The sequence below is a fragment of the Puntigrus tetrazona genome, unplaced genomic scaffold (genome assembly GCF_018831695.1).
Source record: "Puntigrus tetrazona isolate hp1 unplaced genomic scaffold, ASM1883169v1 S000000116, whole genome shotgun sequence".
In the NCBI taxonomy this organism is placed as follows: domain Eukaryota; kingdom Metazoa; phylum Chordata; class Actinopteri; order Cypriniformes; family Cyprinidae; genus Puntigrus; species Puntigrus tetrazona.
Window position 1 is genome coordinate 843,574 of NW_025047793.1, and position 21,427 is coordinate 865,000.

The following is a 21,427-nucleotide window of genomic DNA, read 5'->3' on the forward strand; positions in this document are numbered from 1 at the left end:
CACTGACGCGTTTTCATATTTTCCACAGAAATGGGTCTTTATTTTACGGTTGGTTTTGCGTAAGATTAATTCGTAAATTATCAGGATGATGCACATATAAAAGTAAACCATTTTAAACATTCTATATCATGTGTTCTCAAACTGATGAGAAGATTTCAGTCCATCACAAAATATCTTGTTGTCTCTCACTTCAAAATCGACCCGTTTGTTTAGAGCTGTTATGGACTGTTTTCACTCACAAACAGCAGTCCGTATTTCTCTCCTGATTCAGACAAACTTTTTCACGACAGAAAAAAGTATTACGGACTTATCTAGAAGCGAAATGTTTACGTTAAAATGACGGCACCCATTCACCGCAATGGATCCGTCGCTAAACAAGTGATGTAACGCTACAGTTCTCCATTAAGTCTCGAGTCAGTGAACACTAGGCCTTTCTTTCTATTTTCTGAGAGTAAGAAGAGGTAAGTAGAAGCACCATGCCACATAAAAGCTCCCATTCACTCTCTGTTAGTGAAGTCACTCTCCTTCCAACCAAACGCCAGCCAATTAAACCAAAACACAAACTCTCTTTTGTAAGGGAGCGTGCACTTGAAACTTCTTCAGAAACTGTATGAAAGGTGCACAGCCACGGCAAGCGTACAATGACAAGAAGGTGTTAACAAAACTTAGGAATTATATTTCTTTCTGTCTCAAATCTGGGCTAGAATAAAAAATTATTTAGCATTCGTCACGTGAGGGGCAGGCACTGTTCATGTATGGCTAAAAAAAAACTAAACTAGTTATGAGATGTCTGTTAACTAACTAAAACACAACGACTACTAAGTTATCATCTCGATACAAAACGAGAGCCAGGGTTGCCAAGTGTTCAGAAATTCATACTCAAAATATCCTAAAGGTGGACCGATTGTTAAATATATTTCTAGGGAGGTGAAAGGCCATTTTTAGGCCGGGTTCCTCTGGAAACATTCACATTCGAGCGGATGAATGTCGTGTTAATGATGGAAAGAAAGAGCGTTAAAGTAAAAGAGCGTCCGTGTGAAAACCGCGGGCTTGGCAACACCGAGAAGAACACGTGAGAAGCGTCTGTGTGACGCAGGCGCCCTCTCGAGGGAAAGAGCAAACATGTGCCATACAAAAAACACCACAAAAGTGCTGCTCCCTACATGCAGGCTCTCTCGTTCTGCTAGAACTACTAATGCATCAAAAATCTTAAAGTTGAACACATAAATTGAGCTTTAAAGTTGAACTTTCCTTCAAATAGTGTGTTTTTTAGATAATGGCAAATTTGAAAACAAAACATGCATGCACTTAAAGATACTTACAGGCCTCTGTGGGTTTTAGAAGAAGACATTTGGAAGAAGAAAAGTGACTTATTTACAATCGATTGACTTTTTTTTACAATTAACCCATGCATTTGGAGAGATATTATATAGCAGCATTTTTAACAATAATAACCGCCAGGAAACGCTGCATAAAGTGCTTTAAAATATTACTGGTGTTTGTGCATTTTTTTAGTTTGTTCCAAAAGGTTCATGTACGATAGTATTAGTGTTTTAGTAAAGTAATAGCATTTTTCCAATAAAATGATTAATTGTGCAGTTCTCCCCCGTGCAATGAAAGTCAGTGCTTTCTTTTATATCTTTTTTGTGTTCTGCCGAAGAAAGAAGGTGATTGTGAATAAACAAATGACAGGAGCGTTATTTCTGTGTGAGTTGCACGAGCTAAAAAAACCCTTTCTCATTCCTTTGTGCGAAGAACGAGAGATTTGATTCAGAAATGAGGTTTGCACACATTATTAGTATCAATAACACAATATTAACGATCGAATCATTTCAACCAGCTACCTTTCTCAACGCTTGAATCTGTTTTGTGAATCATCTACAACACTGTGTTCATAACACGCTATCTTGCTCTTAATACAAACAGTTTTCCATCCTCCACAGGACAGAGGTGACCCGTGTCCACTCTTTACCTGGAATCAAGTTAACCGGAGGCCCCTTGTTTGCCTTTTAGGTTCACCTGAACCCTGGCTGACTCAAGTTATGACTCCACATTTGAGTTTCTTGCAGTCTAATGAAAGAGTTACTGTTCAAAATCCAATTATTGCATCACCATGGTTACAGTTTAATCGTATTTGACATGGGCCAACCACGTGGTTGCTTAGTGAGAGAGAGAGAGAGAGAGAGAGAGAGAGAGAGAGAGAGAGAGCTTAGTGAGAGAGAGAGAGAGAGAGATTTGAGATGGGACAGAGAGAGAGAGAGAGAGAGAGAGAGAGAGAGAGAGAGAGAGAGAGAGAGAGAGAGAGAGAGATTTGGATGGGACAGCCTTCCTTTTAGCCTTCATCTCAGACTGTCTTCACCAGCATGGATGTTTTGACAGATCAAGACGTGCAAAAGGTAAAAAAACCGCGTCTGAATTGAAAATAGTGTGTTTTTATGTTCACGGGAAACCCTGGAAAACGCGTTTTTTTTTACGAGTACAGCTCTGTCACATGACAATCAGTGTTTTGCTTTAATAGTAATAAATATTTTCATGGCTCAGGGCCTCGTGCACGCGTGCAGAAGATGCACAACATTTAAAAAACACGTGTGGTTTGGTGAAAGCGCGTTTGGAATAAGTTTTATCCTAATTTGAAGCGTGTTGCGTAATACGAGAGAAACAGGACGAGCTGCCGGAGTGGAATGTGGAGCGAAATAGGGGGCGTGGAAATGGGCGGGGCCTGCAGACGAGGTTTTAAACTTATTTTACTTTTTTAAAACGATTATTATTATCATAAGTAGTAGTAGTAGTAGTATCATCATACAGTTTATTATTGATACGATTATCGATATCCCGACAGGTAGACTTATGTCGTATGAGAACCGTTACTTTTCTGAGCGCTGTTGGTGATCGACCAATCACAGCCTTCTTGATTACATGAAGAACGTACTTCATTTGACCATGTGCAACAATTAATGAAAGGAATTTAAAATGTGGATATCATGTCAGATTAACACATTTTATAAACACAATACTGTCCTCAAAAAAAAAAAAAAAAAATAAATAAATAAATAAAATAAATAAATAATATATATATATATATATATATATATATATATATATATATATATATATATATATATATATATATATATATATATATATTTTTTTATGTATTATTTATTTATTTATGTTTTAATACATACATATATATATATATATATATATATATATATATATATATATATATATATATATATATAGTAGAAAAATGCTGTGGTTTTTGTTAGTTTTTAATGACTGATCACAAACAACAGCAAAACAGAAGTTTGTGTTTTTGTGTTTTGATCGATTTAAAAGAAAGGAGCCAAATAGGAAAAGTAAATCAACAGGTTTTTATGACGTAACCACAATATTTTTAAACATATGGTTAATATACTCACTCATACTTATATTAAATAAAATTTACGTAGTAGTTTAAAGAATATCGTGCCGCTGCCTTGGTACATGTGAAATGCAGAAACGTTTAACCTTAAAAAAAAGCTATGTTTTGAAGCATGAGCTGGTTTTAGCTGGTCTCTAGTTGGTAATGTGCTGGTCTTGAACCGGTTGTAAGGTGGTTTTGAGTCCTGGTCCTACTAAGCAACCGCCTCGTGCTTAGGACCAGTTTTTGTAACTTTTTGCTGTCGATTAGAGTTATCGCAGTGACCCGGTGTCTGTGTGAATGGTGTAGTTCCGGGCCGAGGGCTACCTGGTTCTGGACGGCCTCCTGTCCTCGGAGGAGTGTGACTCTCTGCGGGTCCGTATGAGCGAGATCATCGAGCGGATGGACGTTCCCGAACACTGCAGGACGCAGTTCTCCACCGACCACGACGAGCAGCTGAAAACACAGGTAAACCCCTGCAGACCACTACCCAGAATGCATCGCCGGCACGCGTCTGCCGTAGCGCTCTAACCAACGCTCTCCTACGCTTTACCTCCCGCATGCAACCAAACGCCTCCGGGTGAAGATGCAGGTAACATGGACTGTTTGCGAACCCTGTAAAACTGGAAAACTGTTTGTTGTAAATCCATGCTTTTTCCCGAAAAACGATCGAGTCATTAGGGCCGTGTTTGGTGTGTATCCAGGGAAACGCTGACTATTTCATCACCAGCGGAGACAAGATCCGTTTCTTCTTCGAGAAAGGAGTGTTCGACGATAAAGGTTCGCTTTGATTGCTATTTTGAGATATAGAGAGAGGCAGCAAATGCACGACGAGACTCTATATATATATATATGTGTGTGTTGTGTTTTCAGGAGAGTTCATTGTGCCGAGAGAACAATCTTTGAATAAAATCGGACATGGTGAGCAGTGGCGAAAATAGCATTTCGTATAATTCAGTCGTGTTTGAACATAACCGGTCATCGATCGTCGATGGCATATCATTCTTTGCTCTTGAAGGTCCGTGTTTTCTTCTCCCCACAGCTCTGCACGCTCACGAGCCGCTGTTTAAAGCAGTCACCCACTCAGACAAAGTTCAAGTAATGTTCAGTCCTCCGTGCTGATCCTCTCTGTGTGTTCAGTGCAAGGTCAAAACCGCACTGGATTCAATCAGAAGATTGATGAGACCTCTTTAAAAGCAGACGAGTGGTGTACAATATAAAAGAAAAATTAAATAGAATAAATGTTAGATTTAACGGTTTTCAGATGAATGCTAACTAAAATAAAAACTACATAGAAATGTTTAAAAGTAGTAATAAAAAATTACATTAAATTTAAATGCAAACCAAAAATTAAACAAAAAAAAATCTAAATAGTATTACTAAACCTGTAAGCGAAAGAAACACCTGTTAAATTGGCGTAGAAATATTTTTGACGAAAGCTAATAATAAAACACCTGAAATAAAAACGATATAAATATTATATAAATATTTTTTTAAAAATGCACAAAGCACATAAGAAAAGTAACAAAAGCACTAATATGTAAAATACATTTTAAAAAAAATTAATTAATTAAAAATTCAACTAAAATTTCAAAATAAAAAAAATTATTAAAGCTACATAGAAATATTTTATACAAATATGAATAAGTTCTTTTAGTGCTACGCTATTATATAAATAATACTGATATCACTGTACTTCACTAAACTCATTTTTAGATGGTCTAACGTGTGTTTGTTTGTTATCGGCAGGATCTGGGGAAGAAACTCGGTCTGATAAACCCTGTGATTCTGCAGAGTATGTACATCTTTAAGGTACAGTTAGGTACAGCACTAATATGATGTTATTTACACACATTGTAAGGGTCTTCATTTCATCGCTCGCCTCTTTGTTCAACAGCAACCAGGGATTGGCGGAGAAGGTAAGACCCTCACCTCATTTAACCGACGGGAACGCCGTACAGAACCACTCGGTTGACCTTTGACCTTTGACCTCAGTGACCCCTCACCAGGACGCCACCTTCCTCTACACGCAGCCCCTGGGGAGAGTGACGGGCGTGTGGATGGCCCTGGAGGACGCCTCGCTGGAGAACGGCTGCCTGTGGTTCATCCCGGGGTCACACAGCGGTGGGCGCTCACGCTCGGCGCAGATTCTTCTGAGCGCAGCTTGACCTCGCTTTTCAAATGTGTTTGTGTGTCTCTTCCTGCGTGCGTCAGATGGGATTACCAGGCGGATGGTGCGGACACCTAAAGGCACGTTTCCTCTCACTGATTTCATCGGGCGAGAGAAGAATTACGACGACAAGCTCTTTGTTCCCGCCCCTGTCAAAAAAGGTGAGGTATAGGTAACAAGGTTTTTTTGTTTGTTTGTTAAAGTTTAGGGGTTTTATTCAGTTTTGCAGTTTATTGTGGACTACTCAGACCAGAACTAACATTAGCTGTCAAACATTAATAGAGGAGTAAAATGAGAAAAAAAAAAAAAAAAATAAAATAAAATAAATATATATATATATATATATATATATATATATATATATATATATATATATATATATACATATTTATTCATATATACTTTAGAAAAATTTATATATAGTCTATATAATATATATAAATTATATCATATATAAAGATATTTAATATATAAACAGAACCTATTTTTCTTAAATACATGCATGTATATATATATATATATATATATATATATATATATATATATAAAATATTTCAGATGCAATTAATCATGGTAATTTGAAAGCACTAATATATATATATATATATATATATATATATATATATATATATATATATATATATATATATATATATATATATATATATATATATATATTATTTTATTTTATTATGATCAAATTTACAATTTAAAAAATTGCAATAATCTCTTTTTACATTTTCATTATTTAAAAAATCTCAGCAAAATATACACACAATGTTTTCTTTACAAAGCTAATTAAAAAAAAATCATACTAAAACTATAACACACAACACAAACTTTCATATTATTTTATATTTACTTAATTTGATATATTTTATATTCAGTTCAGAAGTCTCTTCTATTCACCAAGGCCGCATTTATTTAAAAAATAAAAATAGAAAAAACAATAATATTGTTTTCTATTGTAAAATGTAATTAATGTGATGCAAATGTGAATTTTCAGTGTCACGTGAAATCATTCTAATATTATAAATTTTTACTTATAACCGATGTCGTGCTGTTCATATTTATGGTGAAAATGAAAAACGAATTTAAAGAAAATAAAGCTGACTAAAAGGACTCCTTTCTTGTAGGAGGAGCGGTCCTGATCCACGGTGAGGTGGTCCACCGCAGCGCTGCAAACACGTCCGCCGCCTCCCGCCACGTTTACACCTTTCACATCATGGAGTCTGAAAACACCGTTTGGAGTCCCGAGAACTGGTAAGAGCAGTGCATGCTGGGTAACGCTCGCGCGAGGAAGCCTAGTTTGTAAAGCGCTTGTGTTTTTATCTCTCAGGCTACAACCGACAGAAGAGCTGCCCTTCCCGCCGCTCTACACCTAAACACCAGCATAGAGCTTTGGAAATGAACCAAAGAAAGGAAACCATTTTGAATCCTCTGTATAGTTTATCCACAACAGTGTTATTTAAAGGATCGTTTTTGCTAACCGAAGAGCGCTTGCTCTTTATAATCTGAATCTCAGAAAGCGAGAAACACTTCATTTCTTTAGAAATTCGCTTTATTTCTTTTAACGCAACCTTCTCTGGGCACCCGACAAAATCAATACAATATAGAAAAAGGTATGAATGTTTGATAGCAAGTATAATCTGGTTTATAAAACTGAAAACTGAAAAATCAGAAAAATCTCATATCTAGACATTGCCGAAAAACCAACTTCAATAAAGAGAGCAACAACAACAAAAACATTTGAAATAAAAATGATTTTTTTCACGATAAGTTACTTCTAGTATTGTTTCATGCTGGGTCACTTACGTGGAAGAAACTGATCTTTTAACGCAAAGTAAAAAGCAGTTATTTAAATACACAAAAAAAAATCATTAAAAATCATGATTTACAAAATAAACATCCAGCAATCTTTGTCATATCCCAATGTCGAAATATGGACTATAAAGTAGCACATTTGATTATAATCGCCAGGTAGTTTAAAAGCAAGTTTACACTTAAACAAGAGCGTCATGCAAATGTCCCAGAATGCACTTCTAACGCCGTTCCCGTGGCAACCGACAACCTGACGCACTCGACACGAAACGCTGAGAGCACGAGAAAAAGGCCTCAGTCAAATATCATGAATAAATTAAAGTTTAAACATACATAATTCACGAAATGTCTGAATTACGCCGTCTTTCTCCGAGCGAGGACAGCGGCTGAACTGCATACATGCGTTTACAGAGCGATCCGTACATTAATATCTACAGACGAACCACTGATAGCATTAAACCCTTCAGAATACAAAACACGTTTTAAGGCGACAAGCTACGCTACCAGTCCTTCGTATTGCATCGCTTCTATTCATAGCATCAAAATTATAGTGTTTTAGTCGTGTAAAAACAGTGGTGTTCTTCGATGGCTCGAGTGATGCATAATATATGAGGCTATAAAGGACTGAAAGGATATAATTATGCATTTTTGCGAAACGGGTTAATCTGATAAAACACGTAAAGGGTGGTATTTCAAATAAACAGAAATTGTTTTGCGGAACTAAAAGGCAATTTTTTGCACGTTGACGTAAGCACGTTTCCACAACTTTATAATGTAAAAAAACTCATTCTAATTATTGCAATGCAGTTTTAAACATTATGAAATATTTTTAATAATTTATAAATCTACATGATTAAAATAACCAAATATATACACATAATAGTAGTTTATGTTAACCTATAAAACATTATATAAGACAAATAACAATAAGAATTTATTTGTGGATTATATATATATATATATATATATATATATATATATAAATAAAAAATAAAATGTTAATGAACATATATCTTTAAAGTAATTAAGAATATTTTTTTACATTTTAAAATGTTAGAAATGTGCTTTTAAACCATGAAAATTATATAGAACATATAAAAATAAAAATAAAGGCAGACATTTATCTAAATAAATACAAATAATGTGTGTGTGTGTGTGTGTATCAGCGAGTGCAGGCATTGTTAAAGGGCATAACGTTTTCTTTTTTTAATAATGTGCAACTCAATCCCTGTCATTTATACTGGACTGACAGATGCAGGATTTGAGCGAATTAAATATTAACAGCGTCTCAAGACATCAGAGCTTTCTCAGAGGACATACAAAAAAAAATAAATGCTGCAAATAACATAAATGAACAATGCAGGTACAGTTCACCCAAAAATGAAAATGATGTAATTTACTGTTGCAAACCGGTACGGGTCTCTTTCTTCTGTGAAGATATTTTGAGGAACGTTTTAAACCAAACCGTTTCGGCTCCAAAGCAAGGGACAGAGTGCCGGGAAGGCAATGGGACCCGAAACTATTTGGTTGCTAACGTTCTTCAAATACTCTGTTCGACGGAAAACGAAATGCATACGGGTTTGGAATGACACGAGACGGGGAAGTTTATTTTTTGAGTTTAAAAGCTGCCAACGGCTTTCAAACAAAACCGTCACGGGTGACTCAAACTAACTCACTGCGATAGCCGCTAGTGGTGCAAAAAATACACTTTTCACCTTCAAACTACTTTTTTGTAGTCGATTACAACATCAAGTAGTCGTCTAGTTTGTTACGGTCTAATGCTATAATTCTTGGATGAATTTCAGTGCATTTCTATTCACTGTACGACGCTCATCGACGCTCTAATGATGTGTCGTTACTGCATTTCGCTTTCCAAACTCGCAATGATGACTTTAACGCTGTCGATATATCTGTGCATCGGCGTATCGGTCTGTTCTCATAGCAGCAGGAGGATGTAAAGGTACAGAGGAAGCAGCAGGTTGTCGATCTGCGTCGTGTACGCTTCCAGCATGGCCACCATCGTGATCGAACCCACGACCCACGAGTAGCTGGCGTTTAGGTTAATGCTGCCGTCGGCGATGAGGAAGACCACCACGGCGATGATCTGAGCGAATACGGAGGTGGCCGTGCCCTCGAAGGTCTTCTTGGTGCCGGGCCAGCGGATCTCTCCGACCGTGCTCCCGAAGACGGACGCTACCGTGTCGCCGACTCCCACCGCCAACACGCCGGCGTAGGGCACCAGGCCACCGGCGCCCCCTAGGCCTCCGTTAGGGGTGCAGGACGCGGGCGTGAGCCAGACCGGAAGGGCGACGCCGAGGAGAAGGTAGATGTGGGTGAGAATAAGCGGCCCCGAGTCCCTCTCATCCAGGAATAAAGTGAGCAGGCGTCGCAACGGCGCCCCCAGTGGTCGGATGCGGAAATAGCGGACGAATTCGAGGAACAGAAACGCAGCGAGGCATCCGACCGCGGCGAGGTGCAGCAGAGGACGATCCAGCGCGAGTCCAGGAGCGAAGGTTAATACGGTGAGGAGGTGGAAGTACTTCCGCACGGCCGTCGAAGCTTGGTGCTTCTTGCTTCCGGCCGAGCGGTGGCTGTTCTGGTGCATCACGAGGGCCACCGCTAGAAGCAGCAGAGCGGCCCAGAACCCGATCAGCCACAGGCGAGTGTTGGTCTCGGCGATGAAATGCATCAGCCAGGTGATGGGGTGATGCTGCGTGAGCAGGGAGAGCCACGGTACCAACAGGCCCAGACCCAAAACGGCCGTCATGGTGTGGAAGAAGAGCGACGCCGACCAGGTCTCCGATTCCATGAAGACGAAGAGCACGGCGAAGAAGATCCCCAGCAGCACTAAGCCCAGCACGGCGACCGGGAGGAAATACGGAAGCGGGTCTGCGTTCGCGTTCCCAGATGAGGCTAGAGAGCGTTTGATGAGCTGGTTGATGATGAAACTGATCCCGCCGAGGATGAGGAGGGCCTCGCCGGGAGTGAAGCAGCGCGGGAGGAGGTACAGGAGGATTAAGCTCAGATACACAAAAATGAGCAACACCTCCAAGACTTCGATCACCTCGGAGACCGTCAGCGTTTGCTTGACCGTGTAGAGGATGGCGCTGCCTGCGATGCCGGCTATGACGCAGGTGTTTGTGGGCACCGGGCGAGTGATGCCCAGCGCGATGAGCGACAGGAAGAGCGCCAGCATCATGCCGATCACCGTCACGACCATCGCGAAGCGCTCCATGTAAACGTTCCCCACGGCGACGCAGCGCCCCCTCAAAGCCAGCCCCAGCAGAGGAAGCACCATGCTGGCCGGCAACACGCCGCTGTTGGACGACGGACGGAACTGGAAGACGGCGGCGCCGGTCCGAATGAGCCGGTCCCATTTGTGCTGCACGTAAAAAGCCTGGACGGCCAGAGCGACGCAGCACCAGGAGAGCTGGTTCCACACGGCGCAGTGAACGGAGAGGACCACGGAGAAGACCACGGCAGATTCGACCAGCACGGGATCCGGCTGCATGGCGGCGGGGCGTACGGGCGACGAAGGCTTCCGGGAATCTGAGACGTCGAGCGTGGAGGTCTGTCAGAGAGTTCCTGGTGAACACGCCAACATTGTCCGCTTCTCGCTCTCCTGCAGCCGGCAAAAACACAGCAAAACATCATTAGACAAAACACTTTCAAAATAACATGATTAAATAATAATAATGCAAATATCATTTCATTTATTGATTAAATGCTTTCTCTTACTATTTTTTTCTTAATTTTCACAAACCAAACAAAAACACGATCAACTCAAACGAACACAATCTCTACTTTTTAGCATTTCCTCCACGCGAAAACACATGAACTAAAATACTACATATTTTTTTAAACGTAATACTATATTTAGCATTTTTTCCGAACATCACAAAACTAAAATAAACCAACTCTAACCATGTTTTTCTCTCAATTTGAGCGTTTTCCTCAAACAAAAACACATCAACTAAAATAAACTAAATACAACATTTCCATATTCTCAAGAAATAAAACGCATAATAAGCTACAATAAAAATCCATAACAGTACAATATTTTAATATTCTCCAGAGAAAAACACTAAATATATTACTAAACTATAATAAACAAAAACAACTTTTTTTAAATATATTTTGAAGCTAATTAATTTGAATATGGCAATATCATAATTTTTTGTAAATGTTATTACCATGGTAATTTCTTAGTATTATTTTAAGTAACTTGCACCAGTTTATTGTGCCATTATTATTATTATTATTATTATTATTATATTAAAGTATTCCATGGTACAGCCTTCGCTCTTTTGTTTCTAAAATCATCATTCTATGATAGTAAAAAGTATTTACTTAATGTTATGTGATATTCAATGTGAAGCTGTGGCTTAAAACCTACAAAGGCAGGATTTAGGGACCCTTCTAAGAATGCTAGATAGGGAGGTAGCTAGGTCTCGACACGCGTCCAGTCCGCCCAGAGCTTCTGTTCTCACCGTGAAACTAAAGAAGGACGTCTAATTTCTCAACGGCGGTGAACTCTAGACACTGTGAACTTTAGCACTGTTGAACGCTCAACACCAGCGTTTTCTAAACATGGTAAATTATGAAAATACAGTGTTACTTTGTCAGCGAAAGTAAAACGATCTGCTCTTAATGGCTGGATGCTCTGGCGTTACAGTGATTAATAATATACACAAATAATAGAGAAAACCTGAGAAACCTGTGCATGATGTATTTTGATTGCACCTATAAATACTGTATTAAAAATATATATGCGCAAATATAATATAAATATTTTATAAGTAATCTGAAAATAGCATATTAGAGAATATTATTTTTAAGCCTTATTCAATACAATTTCTGGGTAATCAAAATCTATTTATTTTATTACATATTACATGTATCGAAATAGCGATGAATGACTTATTAGACATAAAATATTATAATAGAAATGATTTTTTGACAGCCTTTTATTGCATACGAGCTTATTAATGCATGCATCTGAATAGGGTATACATATGTTTGAAGGCATTGTCAATCTCAGTATTAAATAATAATACAAATTCAAACGCAACGCTGATGTTTTATGTTATTTTATAGGGTTTTGTTACTGATAGAGAGAAATGACAGCTCATTCACTGCAACACCAGCTTTTCATTAAACACCCTGTACAGCAAATAAAAGCATTAATGTGTAATTACATCAAATAACGGTTCGTCTTACCCCTTTCCCCTGCGATTTAACGCCTGGTTCTCGAACAAAAGAATATTGCCAATGTTTTGCAGTGACTCGTGCTTTGTGCGATCAGCTGCTGACCGACGCTGGGAGCGGCCATGTAGGACAACCGGGTCACGTGGTGTCAGGATGATCACGTGGAAAATATCAACGCAAAGATGTTTTTAGTTAAGAGTTTCTTTAATTATAATATTTACACGTAATTCAATCCAGTCTAAAAAAATATTAAAATTAGTATTTTATTAATCTATGCGCATTGCGCGAATTCGTTCAGTCACGTGATAGGAGGGCACCCGTTTGTGTCAGTCACGTGATCCGGGCGAAGATGGCGGACTCGGAGATGTGTGTCAGGTAAAATGGAAGAAAGCGAAACTTACAAAGCTTGTTAGCGGAGCGCTACAACGAACTTTGCGGTTGGATAACGTGTACACTTTTTTGTACCCGGTAGTTAGCCGTGAAACGAGTGGGTTGTGCGTTTTAGACGCGCTGTTTATTTGACATTTAACGGCCGCACGAGTCGGTCGCGTGCGCTGCCTGACAGACTCGCGCCGCTGAAATTCAAATGATAAAGCGCACAGTTTATAACCGCTTTTAAACAGCAGTCAACTTTATGTGAAATAAACATATTAGGCTTGGTTAACCGTGCAAATCTTCCTCTTGCTTTGGCTGTCTTGGTGAGAACAGATTATTGGAGTTTGAAGTGATGAATGAGTTTCATTGTTAGTGTATGTATGCGTCTCATAAATCTATACAAGGTCATCATTAATACAGGATATATATGCAGTGTATATATACAGTTTATAAAATGTATAAAATAAGGCACTGAGCTGTTCTAATTGTTCTAAAACGTGGTTTTAGTTGAAAATGAATGGCTTATTTTATGAATGTGATTTAAAAAAACTTTTTATTTTTATTTTTATTCAGGAGCAGTCGAGAGTTATGGACTATCTTGCTGGGCAGATCTGCGCTCCGAGAGCCGGTCAGTACTCTGATTTCTGATGCATTTAACAACAACATAACCACGCAGGTTTGATCGGGCCGCTGCGTATACACTAAAGCGGTTTATTTCAGAGAATTCAATGAAGAAACACGCTTTTATGATTTGTCATTTTCTTGTGCGATCCTGCAGGCCCAGGTCGAGGCTGAACTGGATCGCAGCTGGGAGAGACTGCTGCAGGGTCTGTCCTTCTACAAAACACCCAGGTACGTTAAAAATGTACAAAACAAACGCAAAGAAGAGTTTGGTTTTATCAGGCTAGCTATATTTTTGAGCACGTCCGGTTTTGTTCAGAGAGCATGAAAACACATTTAGCAAACTTTAGTTTTAAGTGAACAGACTTTTCAGAATATGGAGTCTGGTTCCTTTCTATCGAACTGATGGTAATTAGTCAGGTGATTTATAGTGAAATTAAAAGCAAACAAACAAAATATAAAGTATAATTCCCCCCAAAAGTTATGATTTTAAAAGTGTATTTTGTTGCAAAAACCAATCGATCCGCTTTAGAGGACATGTGAAGGTGTGTAGGTTAGTTTTTTATGTTGAAGTTCTTGTGGATGATGTCTGATTTAACAAACTTATAAATAATGACCACATTACCAAGCTTGGAAGAGAGAGAAGATGTGTGTGTGTGTGTGTATATATGTGTATGTATATGTGTATATGTATGAAATGAAAGTCGTCATCCCTGGTAAAGCGTCTCTTTGCTGTTGCTGGGTATGTAGTAAGTGATGATGTTATGTGCAGCACGCTGGCCGCAGGCAAGATGAAAGCTGATAAAGACACACCACAAGCTCTCAAAGACTTCGGGCTCAGGATCAGCAAACTGCTGGTGAGGGCGCTTTGGATGCGTTACTATAACTTAAAGTGAATTTTATCATGTGCATATTTTTTTATCCAGAAATGCTCGATGCTTGAGGATGATATCTGTTTAGGTTTTTGAAAACGTTGCACCCTCCGTGATTTAATTTCTGTAAATGCACGTCAGGGTCTGGATGAACAGCAAAGCGTGCAGATACTTCAGTGTTACCTTCAGGAGGACTACAGGGGCACGAGAAACACACTCAAGGTGAGCTCGCACGGCTGAAGCGCGCACGAACGTGACGAGAGACGGGTTGTGTGAATAAATAAATAAATGAACAATCCTCCTTTGGTTGCCTCCAGGCTGTGCTCCAGGATGAGAGACAGAGTCAGGCTCTGCTGCTCAAGGTTTGAAACGAAATATTGCTTCAACACTAAAAATGGCAAACATTGCACCAAAAAGATACATATAACACGCCCAGGCACGTGACGAGATGTAGTGAAATGTGACGCATGTTGAAATCGTGTGGTGCAGATAGCCGATTACTACTACGAAGAGAGACTGTGCGTCCTGCGCTGCGTTCTCCACCTCCTCACGTACTTCCAGGACGAGAGACATCCATACAGGGTAAATGTTAAGCGCTCGGTATTCTATCAAACGGTGATATCGCTATTTAACACGTCCCGTTTCTTTTTAGGCAGAGTACTCCAGCTGTGTTGGCAAACTGGAGAAAGACCTGGTGTCCAACTACAGGCAGCAGTTTGAGTCTCTGTCCAAATCGGAAGCTCCGACGTGGGAGACGCATGGAAACCTGATGGTGAGAAGATGGCATGGCTGTGTTTAAAGCGATCGCCTGTAGACTTTACTCAGGATCTGTGCGTCTCTGTGTAGACGGAGAGGCAGGTGTCCCATTGGTTTGTGCAGTGTCTGAAGGAGCAGGCCCTGCTGCTGGAGATCTTGTTCCTGTACTACGCGTACTTCGAGATGCCGCCCAACGATCTCTCCACCTTCACGCGGCTGTTTAAGGAGCAGGGCTTCGGACAGCGGCAGACCAATCGTCACCTCGTGGACAAGAGCATGGACACGCTGGTTGAGCGCATCGGGTCAGAACATGCACTCGCTTCATCTTCTTCCTCTTATACATCCGCAAACTCTGTTTTGTAATACGAGTCGTCGTCCTTTCAACAGCTATTTTAGTTCTTTGATCCTCGTGGAAGGGATGGATATCGACTTCCTGCATAAATGTGCTCTAGAAGACCGAACCGAGCAGCATCAGTTTTATGACCAGCAGGATATTTGCAAGGTACTGAACATGCACCGCCGTTCGGATGTTAATAAGAAGAACTCTCTTATTAAACTCACCATTGATCGCAGTAGTGCTGTGAAATATGATCCTTCGGAAATCAATCTAATATAGATTCTAAAGTTATCTGTATTTTCTTATCATCAGTGTTAAACGATTGTGGTGCCTTTTTCTGGAAACTGAAAATAAAATGTTAGGATTCTTCAGTGAATCCTAGTACAAAAGAACAGCTTTTGTTTGAAGTAAATCTTTGCGATATCACAAATGTTCTCGTTGTCACTTTTGATCAATTTTGATGATGAGTAATTTAGTTTTTTCTTAGAATGTTGTGTTTTTATTCACGTGTGTGTGTGTGTGTGTGTGTGTGTGTGTGTGTGTGCAGGAGGTGGATCAGATGCTGTTGACCTTTGGTGACATCCCTTACCACGGGCCGGTTCTCTTGGCCTGGGTCCTGCTGCGTCACACACTGCGTCCGGAGGAAGTGAGCTCCGTTATAAGACGTTTAGGACACACGGCGCTGCAGCTCGAAGTCTTTCAGTACCTCACCAACATGCTGCAGGCTCTCGGCAGCACGGGAAATAACGTAAGAGCAGTGTTCTATCACCTTGCTTAGATTAAAAAAAAAAAAAGTGGTGATGTGGACCTTTACACATACTGTTTCATGCCTCTGTCCCGTTTAAGTGTACAGCAAGCACTGCTCGGATGTGTATATATGGTCTCCTGTGTTTCGTCATCACCTCCTTTGAAGAAGACACACTCGGCAGCCAACAGGTACAAAAATACACAAACCAACAGAGATGATAAGTTCATATGGCGTTACTGGTATTCATTAATAATAAATTATGCAATCATCTTGGATAAGTCTGTTAATTATTTTGTCTCTAGCATCTGATCAATGCAGCATGTGAAGTCCTTGCCGCTCCGAGTCTGGCTGAGCTTTTCTGGGAGTCGGTGAGCAAAACAATTGATGCACATTTAAATAAAACGCCACCGTTTTAGATCCTGTGCTTTCTCGAACATGTCCGTGACTTAACCTTTGACCTCTGGCTGTGCCCTACAGAAGCCAAACATGGGTCTCGGGGTGATTCTGGACAGTGCGGTGGGTGTGTTTCCATATAAGACTGGACCTTTACTACAGCTGCTGACTGCACTACTGTCTGACAAATCTACAGCTAAGAAGGTAGAGCTAAAGTTTAAATAAATATATATGTGCATGCACAATATTTTAGATCTCATGGACGTCTTCCGGTCTGTCTCTCAGGTGTACACCTTTTTAGATAAGATGTCGTTTTACACTGAGGCCTACAAGCACAAACCCAATGACGTGATCTCCAGAGAGGACGGCACGCTGTGGAGGAGACAGACTCCTAAACTCCTCTATCCTCTGGGTCAGTGATGGAAACATGTTCCTGTGTTTTGACAGCCCTGTCTATTCACCTGATTGTTTCTGTGTATGAGACGTGTATTTGTGACCTGTTATCTGTGTGCTCAGGGGTGGGTCAGACCAACCTGCGGATGCCTCAGGGGTGTTTCGGACAGGTGTGTGAAGGAAAGCAGCTGTCTGTGGGTGAACAGGGTTTCCTGGTGCGCTGGGAATATTCCTACAGCTCATGGACTCTCTTCACCTGTGAGATCGAGATGCTGCTGCACGTCGTCTCTACTGCAGGTACAAACGCTAAACATTTTGTGTTTATTTATGCAGAATTTGCCTTTGCATGTTATGACCGGCTACATAGTGGAAATCAGAGCATTTTTGCAAAAAATGTCGCCTTTTTTCTGCTGTTGACATCTGTTTTGGGGGCGAACAGATGTGTTGGCGCACTGTGAGCGAGTGAAGCCCATCTTGGATCTGGTTCATAAGATCATCAGCACAGATTGGACTGTCTCTGACTGTCTGCTGCCGCTCACATCACGGATCTACATGCTGCTACAGAGGTGAAGAGCGCGTGCAAACAGAAATAACACACAGTGAGCCATGCGTCATCAATATAACTGACGGTGTGTGATTCGTTACAGGTTGACCTCCGTTATTAACCCTCCCGTAGATGTGATCACTTCCTGTGTCAACTGCCTTATTGCTCTGGCTGCTCGGCAGCCTGGGAAGGTAAACGTGTACAGTTATATTAAAGGAATCGCTCGGGGTTGTATGAAGTGATGATCAAGTACTAAACAGTCTTTTCTCCTGATGCAGGTTTGGTCCAGTCTGCATCACACCGGCTTTCTTCCATTCGCCTCCACCCCTCTGACTAACATGGCACAGACCATCAGGTGATACACACACACACACACACACACACACACACACACACGCACACATGCACATATGCAGAACTAGTGAACAAGAACAAGAATGGCATCATATTCATCCGTTGAAGTCAGAGAGACCTGGAGAATAAGTTTTGGTGTGTGTGTGTGTGTGTGTGTGTGTGTGTTGTGTGTGTGTGTGTGTGTGTGTGTTTCAGTGCAGAGGGCATGAAGGCAGGTAACTATGGCAACCTGCTGGTATTGATCGAACAGCCCAGAGGAGACTACAGTGTGACTATTGCTTTTTTAAGATTAGTGACCACACTCGTCAAGGTAACGCATTTATCACCTGTTGTGACCAATCATGTCAAAATGACTGAGTGTTAGCTAACCAGCAATCACTAGAAGTCAAAACTGAATTAAAACCAAATTCACAATGCTTCTTGTGGATTATCAAATTGCTTTGATTTTTTTATTGCAAATTGCTGCAATTAAATAAATAGGACTGCATGTTTCAGAGTGAAGCATAGTACTGTTTTACATCTCATGTAAAGATCATGCTCTTATTTTTATGTTTTTAGCATCCGTTTAATGTTTGGAAATGAATTAAGACAGTTTATATTATAGTATAGTATTTAATTTGTATTAAAACTTGTAAATTAATGTAATTTAATCATTTATTCAATAATGAATCTTTACAAAAATAATTTAAACTGTAGAAAAATTATATAGTATATATATTAATATTATATATATATATATATATATATATATATATATATATATATATATAATTTTTTTATTTGTAAGCCTTTTTCTCTTTTTATTTTACATTTGAGGTTTTTCATTTATTTGTGTTACAACTTTTAATATTTTGGTTTATTTTATTTAGTAGTAATAATATTTTAAAAGTTTTACTCTGTGTGTGTGTGTGTGTGTGTGTGTGTGTGTGTGTGTGTGTTTTTCAGGGTCAGCTGGGCAGTACTCAGAGCAGAGGACTCATCCCATGCGTGCTTCTGGTTCTGAAAGAAATGCTGCCTACCTATCATAAATGGCGCTACAACACCTATGGAGTTCGAGAGAGGATCGGTGAGCACCTTGCACCGCATTTATTATCTCAGTGGTTCCTCTTAAGTTCACTGGTTGTAAATCGACACTCTTCTCTGTCAGGTTGTTTGATTCTAGAGCTGGTCCATGCTATTCTCAATCTGAGTCAGGAGGGCGAGTCTGAGGGCAGGTAGGAGGATGCAGATGATTTTTCATCGTCGTTTATTTCATCGGGCCTTTATTTGGTTCTCACATGCTTGACGTGTGACCTCCGCAGCGCCCCGAGTCTGCAGTCGCTGTGCATCTACAGCCTGGCCAACACGGAGGCAGGACAGGCGGTGGTCAACATCATGGGTGTGGGAGTGGACACGATCAACATGGTGCTCGCCGCACAGCCCAGCAGGTACACCGTTGAGCTTTTGATATGGATTCGGCCTCCATCGTCTTTACACGAGTCCTCGGGTTTGACTTTGTGCGTCTGTCTGCAGCGGTGGGTCTGAGGGCCCTGGTCAGGTTCTGATCCAGACCGTGAAGTTGGCGTTCTCTGTCACCAACAATGTGATCCGACTCAAACCGCAGTCTGATACGGCCTCCCCTCTTGAGCAAGCTCTGACACAGCACGGTGAGTACGCACTTCGGCGTATGGGAGACGGGAAGTACTAGACTGTTCTTTCAGGGATTGTTTACAAAAATAAGTACTTTGCCGTTGTTTGTCTGTCCCCGACACCTAGTGATCATGCAAGCGTTTTGTTTTTTCTTCCAGGTGGTCATGGCAACAACCTGATCGCTGTGCTGGCGAAGTATATTTACCACAAGCATGACCCTGCACTTCCGAGACTCGCTATACAGCTGCTGAAGAGACTCGCCACGGTAATGCTCTTCATCTGGAAAACGTATTCATCAAGGAGCTAAACCATGTATTTTTATGTGAATGTGAGGGAGTGTTGTTATTGTTAATTAAAACGGTTATAAACGTTAACATTTTTGTTAATTGGAATCAGTTGGAAATAAAAATATTAGATAAAGAATAGTGTATAAACAAAATCAAAATACAAAATTAAAACGAAAAATACAAGTGTGTGTGTGTGTAATAAATTATTAATTAAATTAATAATTATTATTTATTATATATTTAATATTTTATATATATATATATATATGTGTATATATATATATATATATATATATATATATATATATATATATATATATATATATATACCTAATTAAAGCGCAATTTAAAAACTAAAAGTGTAAAAATAAGAGCTAATTAAAATATTAATAAATACTATAAAGTATACAATTTATTCTAAAATAACACACTTATAGTTTGTATCAAACCCATTATTGGAGATATATTCAATAATCCAATAAAGAGTTTGACTATTGGTTTTATCTTACACTCACACTGTTCATATACATTCATTACTAAAAAAAATAGTTACTAGAGATCATTATTAAGACCAAAAAGAACTAAATCTGAAATAGAAATGTAAAAAAACGTCAGAAGTACAACAAAGTTACTAAAACCTTATCTAAATGTACAGAAATGAAAAACTAAAGATGATTAATATTCTAAAGTATATAAATAACCTTAAAGTAGCACTTTATTTCCTCATTTATTGTTCAATATGAATGTATCTCGGTTGATGTCTTAATTAGCATAAAAATGTAATTACTGTAAGATTAAATTTAATAGCGTGTGTTGTGAGTTCAGGTGGCTCCCATGTCGGTGTACGCTTGTCTGGGCAGCGATGCTGCTGCAATCAGAGATGCCTTTCTGACACGACTCCAGAGCCGAACTGAAGACATGCGGATTAAAGTCACCATACTGGAGTTCCTCACCGTGGCTGTGGAAACACAACCCGGACTCATCGAGCTCTTCCTCAACCTGGAGACCAAAGACGGCAGCGACAAGGCAAAGGTCAGAGGTCACGGAAAAGCGGGCAGTGTGTTAGTGTGCGACGCTGAATGATTCGGAGCGCTGTGTGATTGTCTGCTTTGTCTCTCGGTGAAGGAGTTTTCTCTGGGAGAGTGGAGCTGTCTGTCAGTGGTGCTGGAGTTGTTGGACTCGAAGCAGCAGGGGAAGTACTGGTGCCCTCCGCTCCTGCACAGGGCGGCCCTGGCCTTCCTCCACGCGCTCTGGCAGGACCGACGAGACAGCGCTCTCTCGGTGCTCAGGACCAAGTGAGTCTCTCGCACACAAAGTGCTTCTCAAACGGTTTTGCTCCAAGCTCCCTGTTGGCCAACGCAGGCTTTCTGACATAGGCAGTGATTTTGTCATAATTGCGATGAAGCTAATATTAAAGGGGTTGCTAAAAAATAATTTTGTCCGCGTATGGGTTTTACATTACCTGCATTGACGATCCTTTGAGAAACGAGCACTACCACTACCTTTCATAAGTCAC

At 40.0% G+C, this 21,427-nt stretch overlaps 3 protein-coding genes across 6 annotated transcripts in view; 2 read left to right on the forward strand and 1 right to left on the reverse strand.

Moving 5' to 3' along the window:
• Positions 1–2,253: 2,253 nt before the first annotated feature.
• phyhd1 (phytanoyl-CoA dioxygenase domain containing 1) lies at positions 2,254–7,352 on the forward strand. Of its 3 annotated transcripts, none has more exons than XM_043229931.1 (12): positions 2,254–2,396; positions 3,713–3,871; positions 3,990–3,995; positions 4,108–4,183; positions 4,277–4,324; positions 4,446–4,501; positions 5,153–5,215; positions 5,301–5,322; positions 5,399–5,527; positions 5,618–5,734; positions 6,710–6,836; positions 6,913–7,352. In XM_043229931.1, exons 1-12 carry the CDS (start codon positions 2,364–2,366, stop codon positions 6,956–6,958), a joined length of 882 nt encoding a protein of 293 aa, XP_043085866.1. In that variant the 5' UTR covers positions 2,254–2,363; the 3' UTR covers positions 6,959–7,352. The 3 variants fall into 3 exon arrangements, with proteins under 3 accessions (XP_043085866.1, XP_043085867.1, XP_043085869.1); XM_043229934.1 differs by having other exon boundaries at positions 2,313–2,396; positions 3,674–3,871; XM_043229932.1 differs by lacking the exon at positions 3,990–3,995.
• A 1,233-nt stretch (positions 7,353–8,585) lies between these two features.
• On the reverse strand, positions 8,586–12,786 carry dolk (dolichol kinase). The gene is made up of 2 exons (XM_043229889.1): positions 12,615–12,786; positions 8,586–11,016 (listed from the first exon to the last, which is right to left on the reverse strand). The coding sequence occupies exon 2, from the start codon at positions 10,903–10,905 to the stop codon at positions 9,331–9,333; it is 1,575 nt and encodes a 524-aa protein (XP_043085824.1). The 5' UTR covers positions 10,906–11,016; positions 12,615–12,786; the 3' UTR covers positions 8,586–9,330.
• Positions 12,787–12,906: 120 nt separating this feature from the next.
• Positions 12,907–21,427, forward strand: part of nup188 (nucleoporin 188) — a 21,169-nt gene continuing 12,648 nt past the window's right edge. For both annotated transcript variants that reach the window (XM_043229882.1, XM_043229883.1), the window contains exons 1-27: positions 12,907–12,977; positions 13,551–13,605; positions 13,756–13,829; positions 14,371–14,455; positions 14,612–14,692; positions 14,788–14,832; positions 14,960–15,052; positions 15,123–15,242; positions 15,317–15,528; positions 15,614–15,728; positions 16,111–16,311; positions 16,410–16,499; positions 16,614–16,679; positions 16,789–16,908; positions 16,990–17,116; positions 17,221–17,394; positions 17,537–17,663; positions 17,745–17,832; positions 17,920–17,996; positions 18,191–18,305; positions 18,941–19,061; positions 19,143–19,209; positions 19,297–19,422; positions 19,508–19,641; positions 19,783–19,889; positions 20,737–20,943; positions 21,037–21,206. In XM_043229882.1, coding sequence (XP_043085817.1) covers positions 12,952–12,977; positions 13,551–13,605; positions 13,756–13,829; positions 14,371–14,455; positions 14,612–14,692; positions 14,788–14,832; positions 14,960–15,052; positions 15,123–15,242; positions 15,317–15,528; positions 15,614–15,728; positions 16,111–16,311; positions 16,410–16,499; positions 16,614–16,679; positions 16,789–16,908; positions 16,990–17,116; positions 17,221–17,394; positions 17,537–17,663; positions 17,745–17,832; positions 17,920–17,996; positions 18,191–18,305; positions 18,941–19,061; positions 19,143–19,209; positions 19,297–19,422; positions 19,508–19,641; positions 19,783–19,889; positions 20,737–20,943; positions 21,037–21,206 — 3,023 coding nt within the window. In that variant the 5' untranslated portion in view covers positions 12,907–12,951. The remainder of the gene's footprint in view (positions 12,978–13,550; positions 13,606–13,755; positions 13,830–14,370; positions 14,456–14,611; positions 14,693–14,787; positions 14,833–14,959; positions 15,053–15,122; positions 15,243–15,316; positions 15,529–15,613; positions 15,729–16,110; positions 16,312–16,409; positions 16,500–16,613; positions 16,680–16,788; positions 16,909–16,989; positions 17,117–17,220; positions 17,395–17,536; positions 17,664–17,744; positions 17,833–17,919; positions 17,997–18,190; positions 18,306–18,940; positions 19,062–19,142; positions 19,210–19,296; positions 19,423–19,507; positions 19,642–19,782; positions 19,890–20,736; positions 20,944–21,036; positions 21,207–21,427) is intronic.